The following is a 17751-nucleotide window of genomic DNA, read 5'->3' as shown; positions in this document are numbered from 1 at the left end:
GTAGATATTCGGTGTTCCAACAGTGTAATACTCATATTTGTTAAAATCTAAAAAAAAGACGCAGAACAACTCTATAATAAATTACTAAACTTCTTAGTAAACACTAGTCAACATTAATGACTGATTTATTGCTTGCGGGAAGAAAACCGTTTGAATCCCCTCAGTCTTGGTGCAATGTACTTGGATGGTTTTTTGGTGGTCGCCATAGGAGTCTCAACCGTCGTGGGTTTAAGCTCATCCGAAATGTCCATTTTCTTCATTTCCTTCGTGGTCGTTTCCGGTATCGTTTCTTTCTTGCTGGTGGGATTGTAGTCGAAAGAAATCGGAACGTATTCTTCGGTTTTGAGCGCTTCAAAGTCGAACTTGGTGAATTCGAAAGGTTCATCCAGCTGCCCGGCTAAGGATTTGATCATCGATACGTTACGAGTGGCTACGGCATTCGCCAGCTCGGAGAACAGCAGATCTGGAGTGGTTGTTTCATTGTCGCTGTAAAATTTGAAATCCATCGTTTTTGGTGGAGATGGATCCTTAACGGCATAGGGAGTGTTCTTGAGTTTTTCTTTGAGGTCGGGTGAAGCCTTGGAAACCTGCTTGAAGGCAAACGTTTTGGTTTCCGGTGAGTAAACGTATTCTGTTTGATCGAAGTCGTCTTCATAAAGGGAACTGTGATCAAACGAATTATAGCTATCGGGTTGGGATTCCTTGAATTTTGTAGGCTCGACCTTTGTGCTCAGTTTGCTGACTGTTTTAGTTTTGCTCCAATCTTTTAGGGTGCTCGTAAGGACACTCGTGTATTCTTTTGCCACACTAACGACTCCGTTATTCTTTTTCTTCATCATTTGAGCATCAGGTGGGAACATGACGGGACCTGTGTCATCATTCGCAAATTTCTGCGCCTTCATCAGTTGACTTTGTGTTTTGGCTGCACTCTTTGCAATTTCTAACAGTTCCGCTGGATGCTTAAACTCCTCCTGTGGAGGTTCTTTGATTTTTGGGATGTTGGGTATCTCGAACGTTGGTGGTTTGATGGTTATCTTTTTCATTTTGTTCGTATCATCCGGTGGCCAGTATTGAACTTGCTCTTGTTTCTTATGACCGCTTAGATCGAACGTCTCAAAGAATTGTTCGGTGCGGTCGCTGAACATCGTGCTGGTGGGCTTGGGTATGGATACGTTCTTGATGACAGTCAACGTTTTAACACGTCCTCCGTTGGAAGATCCCATGTCCGTCGAGGCATAGCTGTATGTCATGTCACCGAGCACAACGCCTCGCTTGAACAGCGAAAAGCTGTGCGGATGCTCGATCGATAACGGTCGGACGATGTGGATCGTTGCCGTGATGATCATCATCTGTGGTGTTTAAAAAAAAGATTGAATGGTTCATCGTGAGAATGAGAATTGTGAATTTCGAATGGTAAGTTCAACAATACTAATTCTAATACTAAAAATAAACTAAATCATCAAAGCAAATCATTTGCGTCAAGCAGTGTAGAAGTTACAGTTATAAAGAAAAGCTTGAGTATATTGATATTGCTTTCAAATCGTTCTTAAAAGTATTTCACAAACGTTTTCAAACATTCACTGTCGTAGAAGTATCACTCTTAAAATGAGTTTTTCTATGATTGTATTTTATTCTCTGTACTATTATGCTGTGCTGTTCCTAATCCTCTATCCTCGTTTATATGGTTACTCTAGAGAGCAAGAGCACGAATTGAAAACAATCGGACTTGGAGAGATCATTCCTATTTTTCAGCAGGTTGTTTCCATTTTATCTTTCTGAAAGCAGGATTGAAGCGCACTTTGTTTTTTTTTTTGTAGCAGCTTCATACGACTCATCGGATAAAAACAAAAAGGACGGGATTGGTGGTCTAGTGGCTACCGCTTCTGATTTATATGCAGAAGGTCCTGGGTTCAATCCCTGGCCCGTCCCTTTCCTCCTACTTTGTATCTTTCTATATACTTTCTCTCTGCTCTCTACATATACAACTCATGTATATAAACATGTTCATAGCCGTCGCTAGAACAGAAACGGGTTGAAAAAGCCGTTTCCCTTCCTTCCCAAAACTTTCACAGCACAGTGTCACAATCCTATTAGAAATCGCCTACAAGTTATGCAATCAAGCGAACTGTGCCGCACATCTTCAAAATAATAAAAACACACAATTCTATCACCTTCCCCTGGTATCCACACACCAATGTGTGAACCATCTGCCAACCAATTCCCACCAACACTCCAACATCCGCATGAGTTTGTGCTGGCGCAGAGGTATATTCGGCCAGATGTGGATACAAACGATTGCAATCATCACTTCCTTACCCCTTCCCCACATTGACCTGCAACCTGACGTGGCAGGCGCCATTGTCGCCTAAAAATAGAAGATCACCAACGCTCACACACTGAAGATGCCTGCTAGTCCCCGGCAGTTATCTCATTGGTCCTTGTGTGAGTGTAGCTGGTCTGGCGATACTGGAGTAGCATCCACGGGCGGTCAATCAAGCTCAAGCTGTAGCAGCTTCATACGACTCATCGGATAAAAACAAAAAGGCTTGAATGATAACAGATTTAGTGGAAAATTGCTGTAGAATAAAATGTGAAGTTTGTTCATCGTTCATTCGTAAGTTAGAAACGCACTGGTTGTGTTTTTTATTTGTGTACATATTTTGTTAGAAGTGAGCACGAATGGTAACAAAAAGTATAGGATTATTCGGTACCGTAATCGTTTTGTTTTCGAATTTGATGGATTTGGGAGCGAAAGATTACTAATGCAGGGCTGTTACATGTGGCGCGGATTTTGCGTTTTTCGCGGTTTTTGCGTTTCGCGCGGATTTCGCGCGTTTTTGCTAATTTCGGCGCGGATTTTGCGGAAGTGGTTTTCAAATGCACTTACATCAAACATTTAGACAAGGAGCTCTACGAAACCAGAAAAAGAACGTTTTCAATTTAGTGTTATGGTGTTTTGTGCTTAATTAAAATCAATGTTAATACCCAGTCAACCAGTCATCGTATAAGATGTTGTATAAGATGTGGAGGCGATATGCGTACATTTTACATACGCCTAAATGGAGGCATGCACGCATATGGCATCCACTTTATCATCTTATGCAACATCTTATAGGATTACTGGTTGTCTGGGTAGTCCCTAGCTTGGAGTGCTAAAGTTGCACTGCACTATACGCATTTGATAAACTGAGAAGATCCCCTTCTGAATTTCTTAGTCAAATTATTGAAGTTATTTCTGCCTTAACCCTTTGGAGCCGGTGGGGTCATATATGACCCCGGCGATGAAACCGAGCATAACAAACGTCTTCGACACCAGCGAGGTTGCGTCGACAGCGGCGAAAAAAATCGGCTCCAAAAGGTTAACTCAGAAATCAATATTTGGCTTAAATTTTAGATAGAATGGCAAGATTTCTGAAATAATTGGTTCCGAAATCTTTTTTATGGAATTTGCGAAGAGACGTCTACCGGAAGTTTTAGAGAAATATTTGGCTGAATTTCCTAGTCAAAATTAACAGAACCTCGTAAAGAAAATCATTGGTTTGGTAGATTGTGTGTGTGTCGTAAGAAATCAAAATAAAAAAGAACCTGGTAAGACATCCTGGAGCTTTTTACGGACAAAAGCTTTAAAAACTCTGGATCAAATTAGATCATAAGAAATTTCTAGCGATTTTTTTAAACATGCAAGAATTTCTTGTTTCATTATGGATGAGTTTCAAAACGACGGAATTGACGAAATTCCTGAATCAGTTAAAACTACTTGCGAAATGATTTGTTTTGCTAAAACTGTGATTTCCGAATTTGTTGAAGCTTTCGGAATCCTTAGACTAAGGACATTCTTGCTGAAATATCCATCCAATCCTAATTTCCAAGGGTGTGGTGTGACCAAATACTCTTATCATAAATTATATAATGAATTTGTATCAATTGTAATGATCAGAACATTTGCCAGGCTTTCTTTTTGTGAAATGCCTCCTTTTTCATGAATATCGCCCTAAGGAATAAAATTTAGTGATGATTCAATAAAAAAAAATCACTAGTAGGTATTAGGGTAAATGTACCAATAGTGGTGCTATTAGTAGCTCCTTGTAGAGAAATAATTCAATAAAATTGATAATACCACAAAATAAAAAGTCTGAAAACGTTAATCGGTAGTTTTTCACTTAAATTTGCTAGGAAAAATGTAAAAACCATTGTTTATTTCAGTTTTTGCTAATAAATCACTTGCACCAACTATAGGTACACGGTTCCTATTATGGAGGTAAAATTTAACTTTGGTTCCTATAGTGGCGCATTCCATTGAATTCTTATGGGACCCACCACTATAGGAACACTACCACCACTATAGGTGCAAAGGAGCCAAAAATTTAAGGAAAATAATTGTTTAAAATAGGTTTTTTGGCAAATCTTGAATACAAAACTGAATTAATGTTATTAATTAGTTATGATGCATCTATTAAAAATGACATTTGCAAGCTTTTTTTTCGAAATAGTACTAAATTGGCACTACCACCACTATTGGTACTACCTCCACTAAGGGAGCTTTTACCCTACTCTATTTGTATCTTTACCAAAACAAAAATAAGTTGCTGCAGAAAGTAATCCATGAATTTCTCAAGAAGTTCCTGAAAAATTTCTTGCAATTCTCTCAAATGATCTTTTGCGATTTCAGAATTTCTGCCATACTGTTGATTATAAATTATTTCAAAAGTTTCGTCAAAACTACTGCTTTATTTTCTCGTAAAATAGTAGACACCCTGATTGATAAGCAATCAAAGAACTATTGATCCAAAACTTTCTGTTGCAATTAAAAAAAACTTGTTTAAACTTTTATTTGATGTAGAATTAGTCAGACTTTGTATGGATTAGTAATTAAAATAGTAGTGATTAGTGATTAGAAATGCTCTTCGCCTGAAGTGCAACAAAAGTCATGAATAGTTGATCTTCTCTTAAAAAATTTGGCTTATATAAGTTTGAGTCATCAAAGCCATGTTTTGTACTGGCGCGGATTTGATGACCTCGGCGCGGATTTAAAATGGCTTGGCGCGGATTTTGCGGTTTTCAAACCGACACTTTTGTAACAGCACTGCTAATGGCACAGTGACCCTATATGAATACCGTCTACCCCCGTTGGTTTGAACGACACCTCATGCAAACCAACGGGGTACATTTTATAATTTGAAGTTATAGTAACCCTGTGGGCATCGAAAAACACTGGTGGTAGCCCTTTTTGCTGTTTTGTTTTGATTCTACCGTTCCGTTTCACCCCGTTCCATGAGTAGAATGACGTTTGAACCTTTTTTATTTTGAACGATGTGCAGATTAGAGAGAGCCAAATTGGCTTCTTTAGCGGTGTTGAGATAATTCCATATTCTGAATCTGCATGCGAAACTGAGCCGAAATCCAAATTTTCATGAATTTTGGTGCCCGGGAACCTATTTAAAAATCAATTTGAAGTTTGTATGGGAGCGATTTGTCGAATCACCCCTCGTCGCATTTTGTACTGGGTGGAGCTGTCAAACAGTTACCCAGCTGTCAAAAGGTGATTTCAAAAAATCTCTTTGAAATTGATTTTAGGTATCAAAATAAAGTTCTAAAAATCTGAAAAAAATCATAGTGGCTCAGAAAAAGGTGCTCTTTCGTATAAAATCAAAAAATCGATACATTTTTTTAAAATTTAGATACCCAATTAAAAAGTGTTCAGATTAGATGAGGTCAAACCAACGGGGGTAGACGGTATGATGAAATCGTTTTTTAGAAAGCCATTCAAAGCCGTAGAAAGAAAAGGTTTAAAATTCATGAAGGCTTCGTACTGCAAGCAGAAATGTGCAGGTAAAGCATAGCCCACTTAGTAATGTAACATACCCTTTTGCTTATTACAACGCTCCTGGTGGACGTTTTTAAAAACTTTTAACGTCTATTGGTTAACAATACCAATATAACAATTACAGTGATTTTTTCCTGTTTTAAAAAGTTTGTGGTTTTGGAGACAGGTACCATGCAAGAGGAGCGTAGAAACAGGATCGTGCACAATCCTCTGGAAATTCAACGTGGTTTGCTTTCAAGCTGGCAAAAGCATTGAGTTTTTCAAGAAACACCATGTGGCGCGTGCTCAAAAGCTACAAGGAACCTTGACGGCGGCTCAGAAGCCGAAAAGTATTCGCCAAAGTAGAACTGCGAGTCGACAGCTTCATGGAAATGTCTTGAGGTCCTTTAGAATCAATCTAGGTATGTCTGATCACAATTTGAGCAAAAAGTATGGTGTCGTCCTACGTACAATGCAGAGAATGCGCTACCGTGCAGGCTTACATGCATACCGAGCTAGCAGGCAGCAAAACAGATCTTTTAATCAAAATTCTGTGGCTCAAAACCGTACGCGAAAGCTTTATGACAACCAATTGACAAAGCCTGATGTACTGATGGATGATGAAACCTATGTAAAGGCCGACTTCCGACAGCTTCCGGGATCAACATTTTACAAGGCGAAGGCTTGAGGAAGTGTCCCTGGAAGATATAAATTCGATTTTGTGGACAAGCTGGCTCGCAAATATATGATCTGGCGGAGAATCAGCAGTTGTGGTCTAAAGACAAAGGTTTTATCACCAAAACAACGATGAACTCGGGAGTTTATAAAACCGAATGTCTGAAGAATCGAATTTTGCCCTTAATCCGGTCTCACCATAGCCCAGTGACATTTTGGTCGGATTTTGGAAATTGTTACTATTGTGCATCCCAGCTTAATCCCTCAGATGCTGATGATCTCAACCAGCCGTCGTTTATCGCGAAAAGATTGCGCCCCGTTTGATTTGTATACGGCGGCTGATTATCCATGACAGCTCCCACACGGCGGCTGCAAAAACAGTTTTAGCCAAGGTGCACACCGTGTACAAATCATACGTGCGCGGTCTGGCGCGATCTGATGCTGCGCGTTTCGAACGCAACTTGTTGAGAATCTAAGATAAGCGCGACAATACAGCCAGGAAGTAAATAATTGTACAACGACAATAATGTCCAGTTTGTTCCGAAAACTCGCAATCCGCCCAATTGTCCTCAGTTTAGGTTTATTAAATATTTTTGAGCAATTATGAAGAGGAAACTGATGGCCAAAGGTGCAATCATCAGAAAAATAACTGCGCAGATGAAACTTTGGTGGGATGTGATCGCTAAAACAGTAGACGAGACTGTTGTGCTCCACCTAATGAGTCATATTAAGATAAAAGCAGAAAAATGGCTATTACAGTACAGTGGATGACGGTGATCAGTTAGCCATGGTGGTCAGCATCGTCGATTACACGCTTGGTTTATGGGAGTTTATGGGAAGTTATCAGGTGATCATTGTTAATGAACATTCGGACTACACTGATAAATGGCTTGCAGTAATGATCAACATAAAAAAAAATTCAAATTTACCATGCAAAAACCCGATTTAATCCACCTATGGTGAACAGAACCCTTCTTACACTTATTAAAATTATTGTTTATTATTTGTATTTAACATATTCATTTTGAGTGATGGACCAAAAGTTCTAGAAAATATTGTGGATTTGGCATCTAGTGGATGGGTTTCCAAAATATCATCATGGACCATGGACTAAACTACCAGAAATGCCAGACAAAAAAAATATCTTACTTATTCTGGAATTATGTATCTTTTGTTAACTGCCAAAAGATCGTGAATCGATAAACAAATGGATGAGAAAATAAGCGAGATACACTTTGTCTAATATCACTTAATCAGTCGAAAATATTAGTTCCGAAGTACTTGGTATTCATGGTTATGGTGTAAAAAGGACAAAAATAATATATCTACTATGCTAATCAGTTTTGGAATTAGCTAGTTATTTTGGCTGTCCAGTTCTTGCATTTTTCCCACAATATATAAATTCAAAGCTCTCATTTAATATATTGTTAGTTTTCATAGAATTCCTGTTTATTTGTAATTTGTTATTTATAATTTTATTGAAAACAATAATCTGCTAGTATACACTTTATATGAGGTCAGCATTATTGATTGAACAATAATTTCCCATAGACTGGTCAAAAGCTTATGCAAGATAACAAACGAATATAATAATAAAAACCCGATTTAATCCACCTATGGTGAACAGAACCCTTCTTACACTTATTGAAATTATTGCTGTATTATTTGTATTTAACATATTTATTTCGTGCTATTGACCAAAAGTTCTAGAAAATATTATGGATTTGGCATCTAGAGGATTGGTTTCCAAAATACCATCATGGACCATGGGCTAAACCACCACAAATGCCAGACACCTCCTAGACTCTTGTATGGAATGTTTAAAAAATAGCTTACATATTCTGGAATATTGTATCTTTTGTTAACTGCCAAAAGATCTTGAATCGATTAAATTAGCTCCGAAGTACTTGGTATTCATGGTTATGGTGTAGAATGGACAAAAATAATATATCTACTAAGTTAATCAGTTTTGGCATTAGCTAATTATTTTGGCAGTCCGGTTCTTGCATTTTTTCCACAATATATAAATTCAAAGCTTTTATTTAACATATTGTTAGTTTTCATAGAATTCCTGTTTATTTGTAATTTGTTATTTATAGCTATGTTGAAAACAATAACTTGCTAAAGTATACACTAAATATGAGGTCAGCATTATTTATTGAAAAGTAATTTCCCATATAATGGTCAAAAACTCATGCAAGATAACAAGTAAATATAATAATAAAATTAAAAAAAGAATTTATTGAAATACTCTTCGTAAGATATCTCAGTAATCAAATGTCGAATCGAAATAAAATTTCAGGGCCTTTTACAAGGATATTGCAGCTTTCATTTGGTGCTAAGAGAACCCAAATCGGTTGTCAGACGGCTGAGATATTTATTATGGTACCTTTGGTCAAAAATCTCTCAAAAAGTTAACATGTATTACTCCCAAGTACTCTTTGAAACATATCTCGGTAACCAAATGTGCAATGCTAATGAAATTGTATAGGATTCTACTAGAATGTGAATGTTGTAGCTTTCATTTGGTGCCAGGAGAACCGAAATCGGTTGACAGATGGCTGAGATATTTATTATGATACAGGTGGTCAAAAATCTAAATAGTTTAGTTGTATAAATCCTAAGTACTCTTCGAAAGATATCTCTGTAACCAAATGTCCAATCGAAACAAAATTTTTGCGCGATCTACTGGGATGAAGTAGCTTTCATTTGGTGCCAAGAGAACCCAAATCGGTTGACAAACAGCAGGGATATTTATTATGATACACTTGGTCAAAAATCTTAAAAAGTTCAGATGAATGACTCATAAGTACTCTTCGAGAGATATCTCGGTAACCAAACGTCCAATCGAAAAAAAATTCAATAGCGTTCTACTAGGATGTAGTAGCTTTCATTTGCTTCCAAGAGAACTCAAATCGGTTGACAGACGGCTGAGAAACGTGCGTGACTTTTTTTGTAACGCACATACACACACACACATATACACATACACACACACACACACACACACACACACACACACACACACACACATATACACATACACACACACACACACATACAGACATTTGCTCAGTTCGTCGAGCTGAGTTCAATGGTATATGAGACTCGGCCCTCCGGGCCTCGGATCGAAAGTCGGTTTTTCGAGCGATATTTATACCCTTCTTATGGGTGTAAGAAGGGTAAAAAGGCTTTTCCTACATACATTCCGTGATATTTTTGCTACTGTTTATTAAGCTCAAATATTACAAAGAGATAGTAGCTTTTATGTATTTGATGCAATTGCATTTTCATGTATAACTAACTTGTGTAACCAAATATGACCATAAAAAATCTGTTGACAAACGGCTGAGAAATGTATTATGATACATTTTATCAAAAATCTCTCAAAAGCGTAAATTTCATTACTCCTTAGTACTCGTGGAAAGATATCTCGGAAACAAAATGTCCAAACGGCATGAAATTTAATAGCATACTACTTGGATGCTGTAGCTTTCATTTGATGCTGAGAGAACTCAAATCGATTGACACACGGCTGATTCATTTATTATGAAGCATTTTGTCAAAGACCTCTTAAAAAGTTAAGTTGTATTACTCCAAAGTACTCCCCGAAAGATATCTCGGTTACAAAATGTCCAATCGGAATGAAATTCAAAAGCGTTCTTCTAGGGTGCAGTAGCTTTCGTTTCGGGCCTTAAGAACCCGAATCGGTTGATAGACGGCTGAGAAATTTATGGTGATACACTTTGTCAGAAATATCTAAAATAATTAAGTTGTACTACTCCCTAGCACTCTTTGAAAGATATCTCGGTAACCGAACGTTCAATCAAAAAAAAAAAATCAATAGCGTTCTACTAGGATGTAGTAGCTTTCGTTTGGGGCCTTAAGAACCCAAATCGGTTGATAGACGGCTGAGAAATTTATGGTGATACACTTTGTCAAAAATATCTAAAATAATTAAGTTGTACTACTCCCTAGCACTCTTTGAAAGATATCTCGGTAACCGAACGTCCAATCAAAATAAACTACAATAGCGTTCTACTAGGATGTAGTAGCTTTCATTTGCTTCCAAGAGAACTCAAATCGGTCAACAGACGGCTGAGAACCGTGAGTGACATTTTTTTGTAACATACATACACACACACATACACACACACACACACACATACACACACACATACACACACACGCACATACAGACATTTGCTCAATTCGTCGAGCTGAGTTGATTGGTATATGTGACTCGGCCCTGCGGGCCTCGGATCGAAAGTCGGTTTTCCAAGCGGTATTTATACCCTTCTTATGGGTGTAAGAAGGGTAAAAAGGAATTTATTGAAATACTCCTCGAAAGATTTCTCAGTAACCAAATGTCCAATCGAAATAAAATTTCAGGGCCTTCTACAAGGATACTGGAGCTTTCGTTTGGTGCTAAGAGAACCCAAATCGGTTGACAGACGGCTGAGATATTTATTATGATACACTTGGTCAAAAATCTCTCAAAAGTTTAACCTGTATTACTCCCAAGTACTCTTTGAAAGATATCTCGATAACCAAATGTCCAATCCTAATAAAATTGTATAGGGTTCTACAAGGATGTTATAGCTTGCATTTGGTGCCAGGAGAACCGAAATCGGTTGACAGACGGTTGAGATATTTATTATGATACACTTGGTCAAAAATCTCAAAAAGTTTAGTTGTATAAATCCTGAGTACTCTTCGAAAGATATCTCTGTAACCAAATGTCCAATCCTAAGAAAATTTCTGAGCAATCTATTAGGATGTTGTAGCTTTCATTTGGTGCCAAGAGAACCCAAATCGATTGACACACGGCTGAGATATTTAGTTTGATACACTTTGTTAAAAATCTCAAAAAGTGTAGTTGTATAACTCCTAAGTACTCTTTGAAAGATATCTCAGTAACCAAATGTCCAATCGAAATAAAATTTCAGAGCGTTCTACTAGGATGTTGTAGCTTTCATTTTCTGCCAAGAGAACTCAAATCGGTTGACAGACGGCTGAGATATTCATCAATATGCTAAATGTCAAAAATCTCTCAAAAAGCTAACCTATACGACTTCAAAGTACTCATCGAAAGATATCTCGGTAACCAAATGTCCGATCGTAATAAAATTCAATAGGGTTCTACTAGGATGTTATAGCTTTCATTTGCAACTGAGAGAATCCAAATCGGATATCAGACGGCTGAGAAACGTGCGTGACTTTTTTTTTGTAACATTCGCACACACACACACACACACACACACACACACACACACACACACACACACACACACACACACACACACACACACACACACACACACACACACACCAACACACACACACACACACACACACACACACACACACACACACACACACACACACACACACACACACACACACACACACACACACACACACACACATACATACACACACAGACATTTGCTCAGTTGGTCGAGCTGAGTTGATTGGTATATGAGACTCGGCCCTGCGGGCCTCGGATCGAAAGTCGGTTTTTCGAGCGGTATTTATACCCTTCTTATGGGTGTAAGAAGGGTAAAACGTGATCATCGACCAACCAACGCTTCTTGTGTGCGTTTTGTTTCTTCTCACATCAACCGGTTCGATAGCCAAGTGGTAGCGTGCGAGCCTAGTGATCTCAAGGTTCTTGGTTCAAATCCGGTTGCCAACAGAAACTTTTGTTAATTGTGAATCGGGTCCATGGTAAAATTGAAAACATAATTCTGTTGAAATGAAACGAAACTCAGTCTGCACAATTTTAGTGGCGTTGTGTATTTAAATTGACCCTCTGAATAGTAATTTCAACCGCCAGCTGTCTTTCAGTGTAGGTTGATCAGGCTATTGCACCCAGACTATGTAAAAGCATAGACGAGAAACTTGCTTTTTGAGGCTCAAAAGATTAATAAAAAGAACAATAAAAGGTGTACACAGCATTTTTTTTGCTGATTCATTGTCGGGTAGATAGTTTTAGCAGAACAATGTTATTAATTATAGGCAGAATTTGTTAAATTTCCAAAAAAAAAGTTGCTAATGATCAGCTGAATTTGTTGAGCGATTGATTCAGGCTGTCGGCCCAATTCAGTAGGTTAAGTATGCGTCAAGTATCAAATGTTGAGTGAGAGCACGGTGCACCAAGAACGAACGCGACCCAAACGGTTTGCAAGCGACACCAAGTGAAACGATGTTGGAAAGAAACTAGTAGAAGTAGAGCATGGAAATTAATCAGCTTGTATGGTTTATCCAATGGATGAACCGAATTCACTTAGTTCCAGAATTTTGACAATGGACGTATCCACCGATAAACCGAATTCACTCGTTCAGAGAATTTTGACACTAGAGCGGTGCCATTTCCGATCAGAATTGAAAGATCGTTCATGAAAAGCACACTCGCTTCAGGTAATGCGTGGTAGTGAGTGAGGGAAACGCAATAATTCAATGAGAAACGGGTTCGATTCCCAGTTTGTCCAGTAATTAGTCGAATTGAAATAACTGAGAAAGTGCTCTGCTTAGTTTTCAGCTGAGAAGCAGGCTTTGTCACAGTTGAGACGTAACACTATGGCAAAAAATAATATTTAATAACTGCGTGAAGATCTCTACTTCGTCGTGGTACCGGCCGGAAATTACGAGCAACCTTAGGGAAGATCGGGTAACCAACCCTGGTGGGAACTTTGGTCGTAGGCTGACAGGGAAGGGAGAGGGGGTTGTTCTCCAGGAGGAGCGGCTCACAACAGCGTCTGATCCCCATGTAAGGGGCGGCTGATCATCGTGCGAGTGCCAGGGAAGAACTCTAACCTCAACTGTGTACTATGGTCCTGCGGAAAGTAGGGGGTCGGTGTCAGGCCCTACGAACCAGCCGTAAAAAACAGCAACAGAATAATACGAACCGAGACCAACGGAAACGACCCCAGCGAACAAAATGACTCGAAAGAATAGCTCATGTTCAAAGAAGGAAAAATCTGTGATTGAAAGATCATCAGTCATTTTTTATGTTCGTTGGTATGCATCATTAGCCTCTTCATTAAGCACAGCCTATGACTAGCGATCATATATGTAGCCGATGTGGTTAGCGAACGGGTAGTCATGCTGAGAGTGACAGGTTCGATTCTCGCTCGGACCAGGATTTTTTTGTAATGGAAAATTCCTTAACTACTGCGGGCATAAAGTATCTTCTTGCCTGTCACACGATATACAAATGCAAAGTGGTCATTGGCAGAGAAGGCTCTCAATTAATAACTGCAGAAATGCGTAAAGAAGCTGAGAAACAGGCTTTGTCTCAGATGGGACGTTACCAGGGATAGGGTGCGACTCAAAACTCTTTGCGTGCCGCACACGCTGCTACGAGACAGCAGAACAAACTAGAAGGAGACGAGTACGCGCAATCGGTTGCGTGTTGCTCGCTTGCTTTGCCGCGCGCTGGAGCTCTCCTGTCTCACACGCTCTGTCGTATGCACTCTCTCGGTGCTTGTCTCCGTGCTTTGCACTTGGCTTGATACTACGAATGATTGGAAAAAAAATCGAATCAAACGACCCATCACTTGTCAACCCTTGACAAGCTTAACAACTTTGCCGAAAACACAAACTCTTCAATTAATTTATTAAGTGATTTTTTCTGTTTGGTGACAAGCACAGTCCCAAGCACCGTGCATTACTCCCTGCGCCGTAGAGCTAGTGCTGCGATTGTCTCCCGCACAATTACGAAAGCTCTCACTCATACGTCTCATGGCAAAACGGGAGACAAGCACTTGGGATTGTGTGAAGCACACGCTTTTTTCGCACCGCACTTTCTTGCATGCCGCCAATCCCGTTACGCCATTAAATAGAAGAAGAAGTACTATAACTCATTTCCTGCGTTTTCGCAAATTCAGCCTTTTGAGCATTCAGCCTTTTGAAATTCAGCCTTATGTTACTTTCAGCCTTTTGTGTTCAGCCTTTGGTGCATTCAGCTTTCTGAAATTCAGCCTTAGGTTAGCATCCCCCGTGAACACTCCTATTTCACAAACTCATCTCTTTCGGCTTAGATGCCAAACCACAACACACTCGCGTTTGTGTCCACTAACTACAAGTGAGAGCGAATTATTTTCAGGTTTCACCCTAACTTTTTCCTTAAAAAATAATATCTCTAAAATTCTAAGATGTATGAATATAGTTTGTCCGGCAAAGTTGTTTAGATTTGAGTGTTTTTCAACTTTGTTGAACGTTTTATTGATGTATAAGAAAGCAATAAAAAGTTAAAATTGTGATCTTGAGTACCATTTGGAACACCCTAATTTAAGGCCCCTTAGCGTGTCATCGCAAAATGGCTTCTTCAAAATCATTTACCGAAATCAACTTTACACAACATTGCACCAATACATATTTGTAAATAAATCGACGCTTATCTTATCTTGTAAAATAATCAATTTCACGCATGATATTTGGCACAAAAATGTATTCAAACTACTTCAAATAGGGTATTGGTTCCCTTATTAAGCATGTAGCTCCCATTTTCATCCTACGAAAAACAAAAGATTGAAGCACTGTTTTTTATGTTTCTTATTTTTGTATTTTTTTGTTAGAAGTGAGCACCCATGAAAACAAAAAGAACTGAATCGATCGGTGCCGTAATCGCTTGTTTTCGAATATGATGAGTATGGGATCGTGAGATTACTGATGGCACACATACCCTACAAGCCTCTTTCCAAGTAATCACGATACTAAGCAATATTTCACTCAAAAGAAGAAACTTTTAACGATTTGTTTCGACCGCACTCAAAATGTGGTTGGCGGTGTTTACCACCCAGCGCAGTACCAACGACGACGACGGCAGCGCGGTGATGTCTTTTCATCGATTATTGCACGCAGTGATGTCGATCAGTCTAAACGTCGTATATCTCGCCTTCTGGACCACTTAGAAAGATACTGTCTTCGGCAAAGTTGTTCAGAAGACTAAGAGCTTTCGCATAGAAAACAATTGAATTCGAGGATCACTCAATGCGTGGCGCTAGTGCTCTTGGGAACTTCTAGTTCAGCCTGAACGTGTTCAGGCTACTTAGAAGGATACCGTCTTCGGCAAAGTTGCTCAGAAGACTGAATGCTTTTACATGGAAAACAATTTAGTTTGAGAATCACTCACTGCGTGGCGCTAGTGCTCTTGAAAGCCTCCAATTCAGTCAACGCGTATATCTCGCGTTCTGGACCACTTGGAGAGATACTGTCTTCGGCAAAGTTGTTCAGAAGACTAAGAGCTTTCGCATAGGAAACAATTTTGTTCGAGAATCACTCATTGTGTGGCGCTAATGTTCTTAGGAGCTTTCAGTTCAGTCTGAACGTCGTATATATCGTGTTCTGCACCACTTAGAAGGATACTGTCTTCGGAAAAGTTGCTCAGAAGACTGAGAGTTTTCACATAGGAAACAATTTAGTTCGTGAATCACTCACTGCGTGGCGTTAAAATTATGATCTTGAGTACATACCATTTTGAACACCCTAATTTAACATTATTGGAAAAAAATGTTCAAAAAACTTGAAGCAACTTGCCTGAAGACAGCATTTAGCTAAATCTAATTGTTTAGGCGTAAATATGTTCTCCAGTTAAATGTGATCCTCGGACCATTGTGCAATGTTTCTGTTCTCATAATTTTTCTACAGCATGACGAAATAGATGACCAAGGGTATTATCGGCAAGTTTGTTCTCTTCGTCATGGAGGGTTTTTGTCGGCCAAATTGCCTGAAAATTGACAATACAATTCAGCTTCGTTGAGAAGGATTTGAACTCTGAGTTCAACAGGTTTCAAAAAAAAAACCCACATGACGAAGAGAACAAAACTGCCGAAAATACACAAGCTCCGCTAGTTCCAGTTTTTGTTGGAGAGCAACTGAGCTATTAATGTGTCGAACCTAAACATTAATAAAGGCTTGGTGTTTTAACTCGTGCACAAAGAAATACCCACTGCAAACTTCTATTCTGTGCGAATTTTGCCTATTTTTTGAAGCCTTGTTTTCACATCTAGATTGACGATTGATTTCATGCGACACGGTAAGTCTAAAACGCGAACAGGTCAAATATGTGTAATTCTCATTTCTCTGCAATGTTCAACGAATTGCTCATTGAGAGTTATGTTTTCAATTTTTTGTATGTTTGTTTGTATGTATTGATTCTTTTGCACTACTGCCGTTTTTCTTCGCACAACTTTATTTTGTACTGTTTGGTTATTCACAATAAACATAACATTTTACACCACCGATACTTCAACAGTGTTCAACAACACCCTATTTTAAAATTCCATGTAGAATTGAGCAGTTCTTCACACACAATTTCATCAGGATCCTTTCCATGATAAATATTAACACACTCGCAAGTACTTATATTGGACATCGGCATCTGAGGTTAAAATTTCAAGCAACTTATATAGTGTCTGCAAGTCCTGCGTGTTAAAACATCACCAAAAAAAACCTCAACTCACGTGCACCAGTTTCGACATTTTGTGTATTTTTCTTCCAACGACACTATAGATTAGTTCAGCCGCGCTGCTGAAAATGCGTATCCATTTGGTGGCGAATAAAATCCGAACACTAAGTCCCGCTAAACGCGTGAACCTCGCTTTATAGGTTTTCCTCACCGATGGTCGCTGTGTCACTCATCACCTTCGCCGCCATTCAGGAAAAGCTAAACTTTCCCCACCCTACTGGGCTGCTGACTGGTTGGCGGTTGTAACCAACGATAAGCAGGATCGGCATCACGCTTGTCGGTCGGCTACTGTTTAAATCAGCCCAACCATTTTTTCGTTTAAGCCTACATCTCTCTGTTTATTTGAAGCACAGTGCACGGTGATGCGAACTATGGAATCGTGGGACAGAAGTCATAACGACTTTGTAAGCATTTTATCAGAGCGTTGATGATTTACAAAATCGAATTTGATAGTTTTAAGCTATTTATATTAGGTACGATATTTCACATACAAGTCACCCTCCAAAAGTGACATGCAAGTTTATTCACTAACTTAAAATGCTTCAATCTATCAAATTTGATTTGGTAAAACGAAAATTTTTGCATGAGTCGTTAAATTAGATGTTAATTGACCAATTTACCTTTGCTTAAAAAAATATTTCCATGCTTGGCGGCTTAATGGCGCTCAAAATTGTGACGTGCTGGATCAAATTTGAGCCTGGATTCGGTTTGTCTTTGAGAAAAAAAAAATGTTGCGCTGTGAAATCGTTGGCCTAGCTTATTTCCTGATTAGTCATACTATTTTTAATGGCTCTACCCA

General features: G+C 38.9%; 2 protein-coding genes across 2 annotated transcripts in view; one reads left to right on the top strand and one right to left on the bottom strand.

The window, feature by feature from the left end:
* LOC115270035 (uncharacterized) overlaps nt 1-17751 on the top strand; it is a 77005-nt gene that overhangs the window by 11015 nt on the left and 48239 nt on the right. The gene's annotated exons all lie outside the window — the stretch shown is intronic.
* LOC109400662 (uncharacterized) lies at nt 8-17501 on the bottom strand. The gene is made up of 2 exons (XM_019673146.3): nt 16948-17501; nt 8-1349 (listed from the first exon to the last, which is right to left on the bottom strand). The coding sequence occupies exons 1-2, from the start codon at nt 16963-16965 to the stop codon at nt 126-128; spliced, it is 1242 nt and encodes a 413-aa protein (XP_019528691.3). The 5' UTR covers nt 16966-17501; the 3' UTR covers nt 8-125.

This window comes from Aedes albopictus, chromosome 2 (assembly GCF_035046485.1).
Source record: "Aedes albopictus strain Foshan chromosome 2, AalbF5, whole genome shotgun sequence".
Lineage (NCBI taxonomy): Eukaryota > Metazoa > Arthropoda > Insecta > Diptera > Culicidae > Aedes > Aedes albopictus.
Note: the sequence above shows the minus strand (reverse complement) of the source record. Positions and strands in the feature narration are given on the sequence as shown.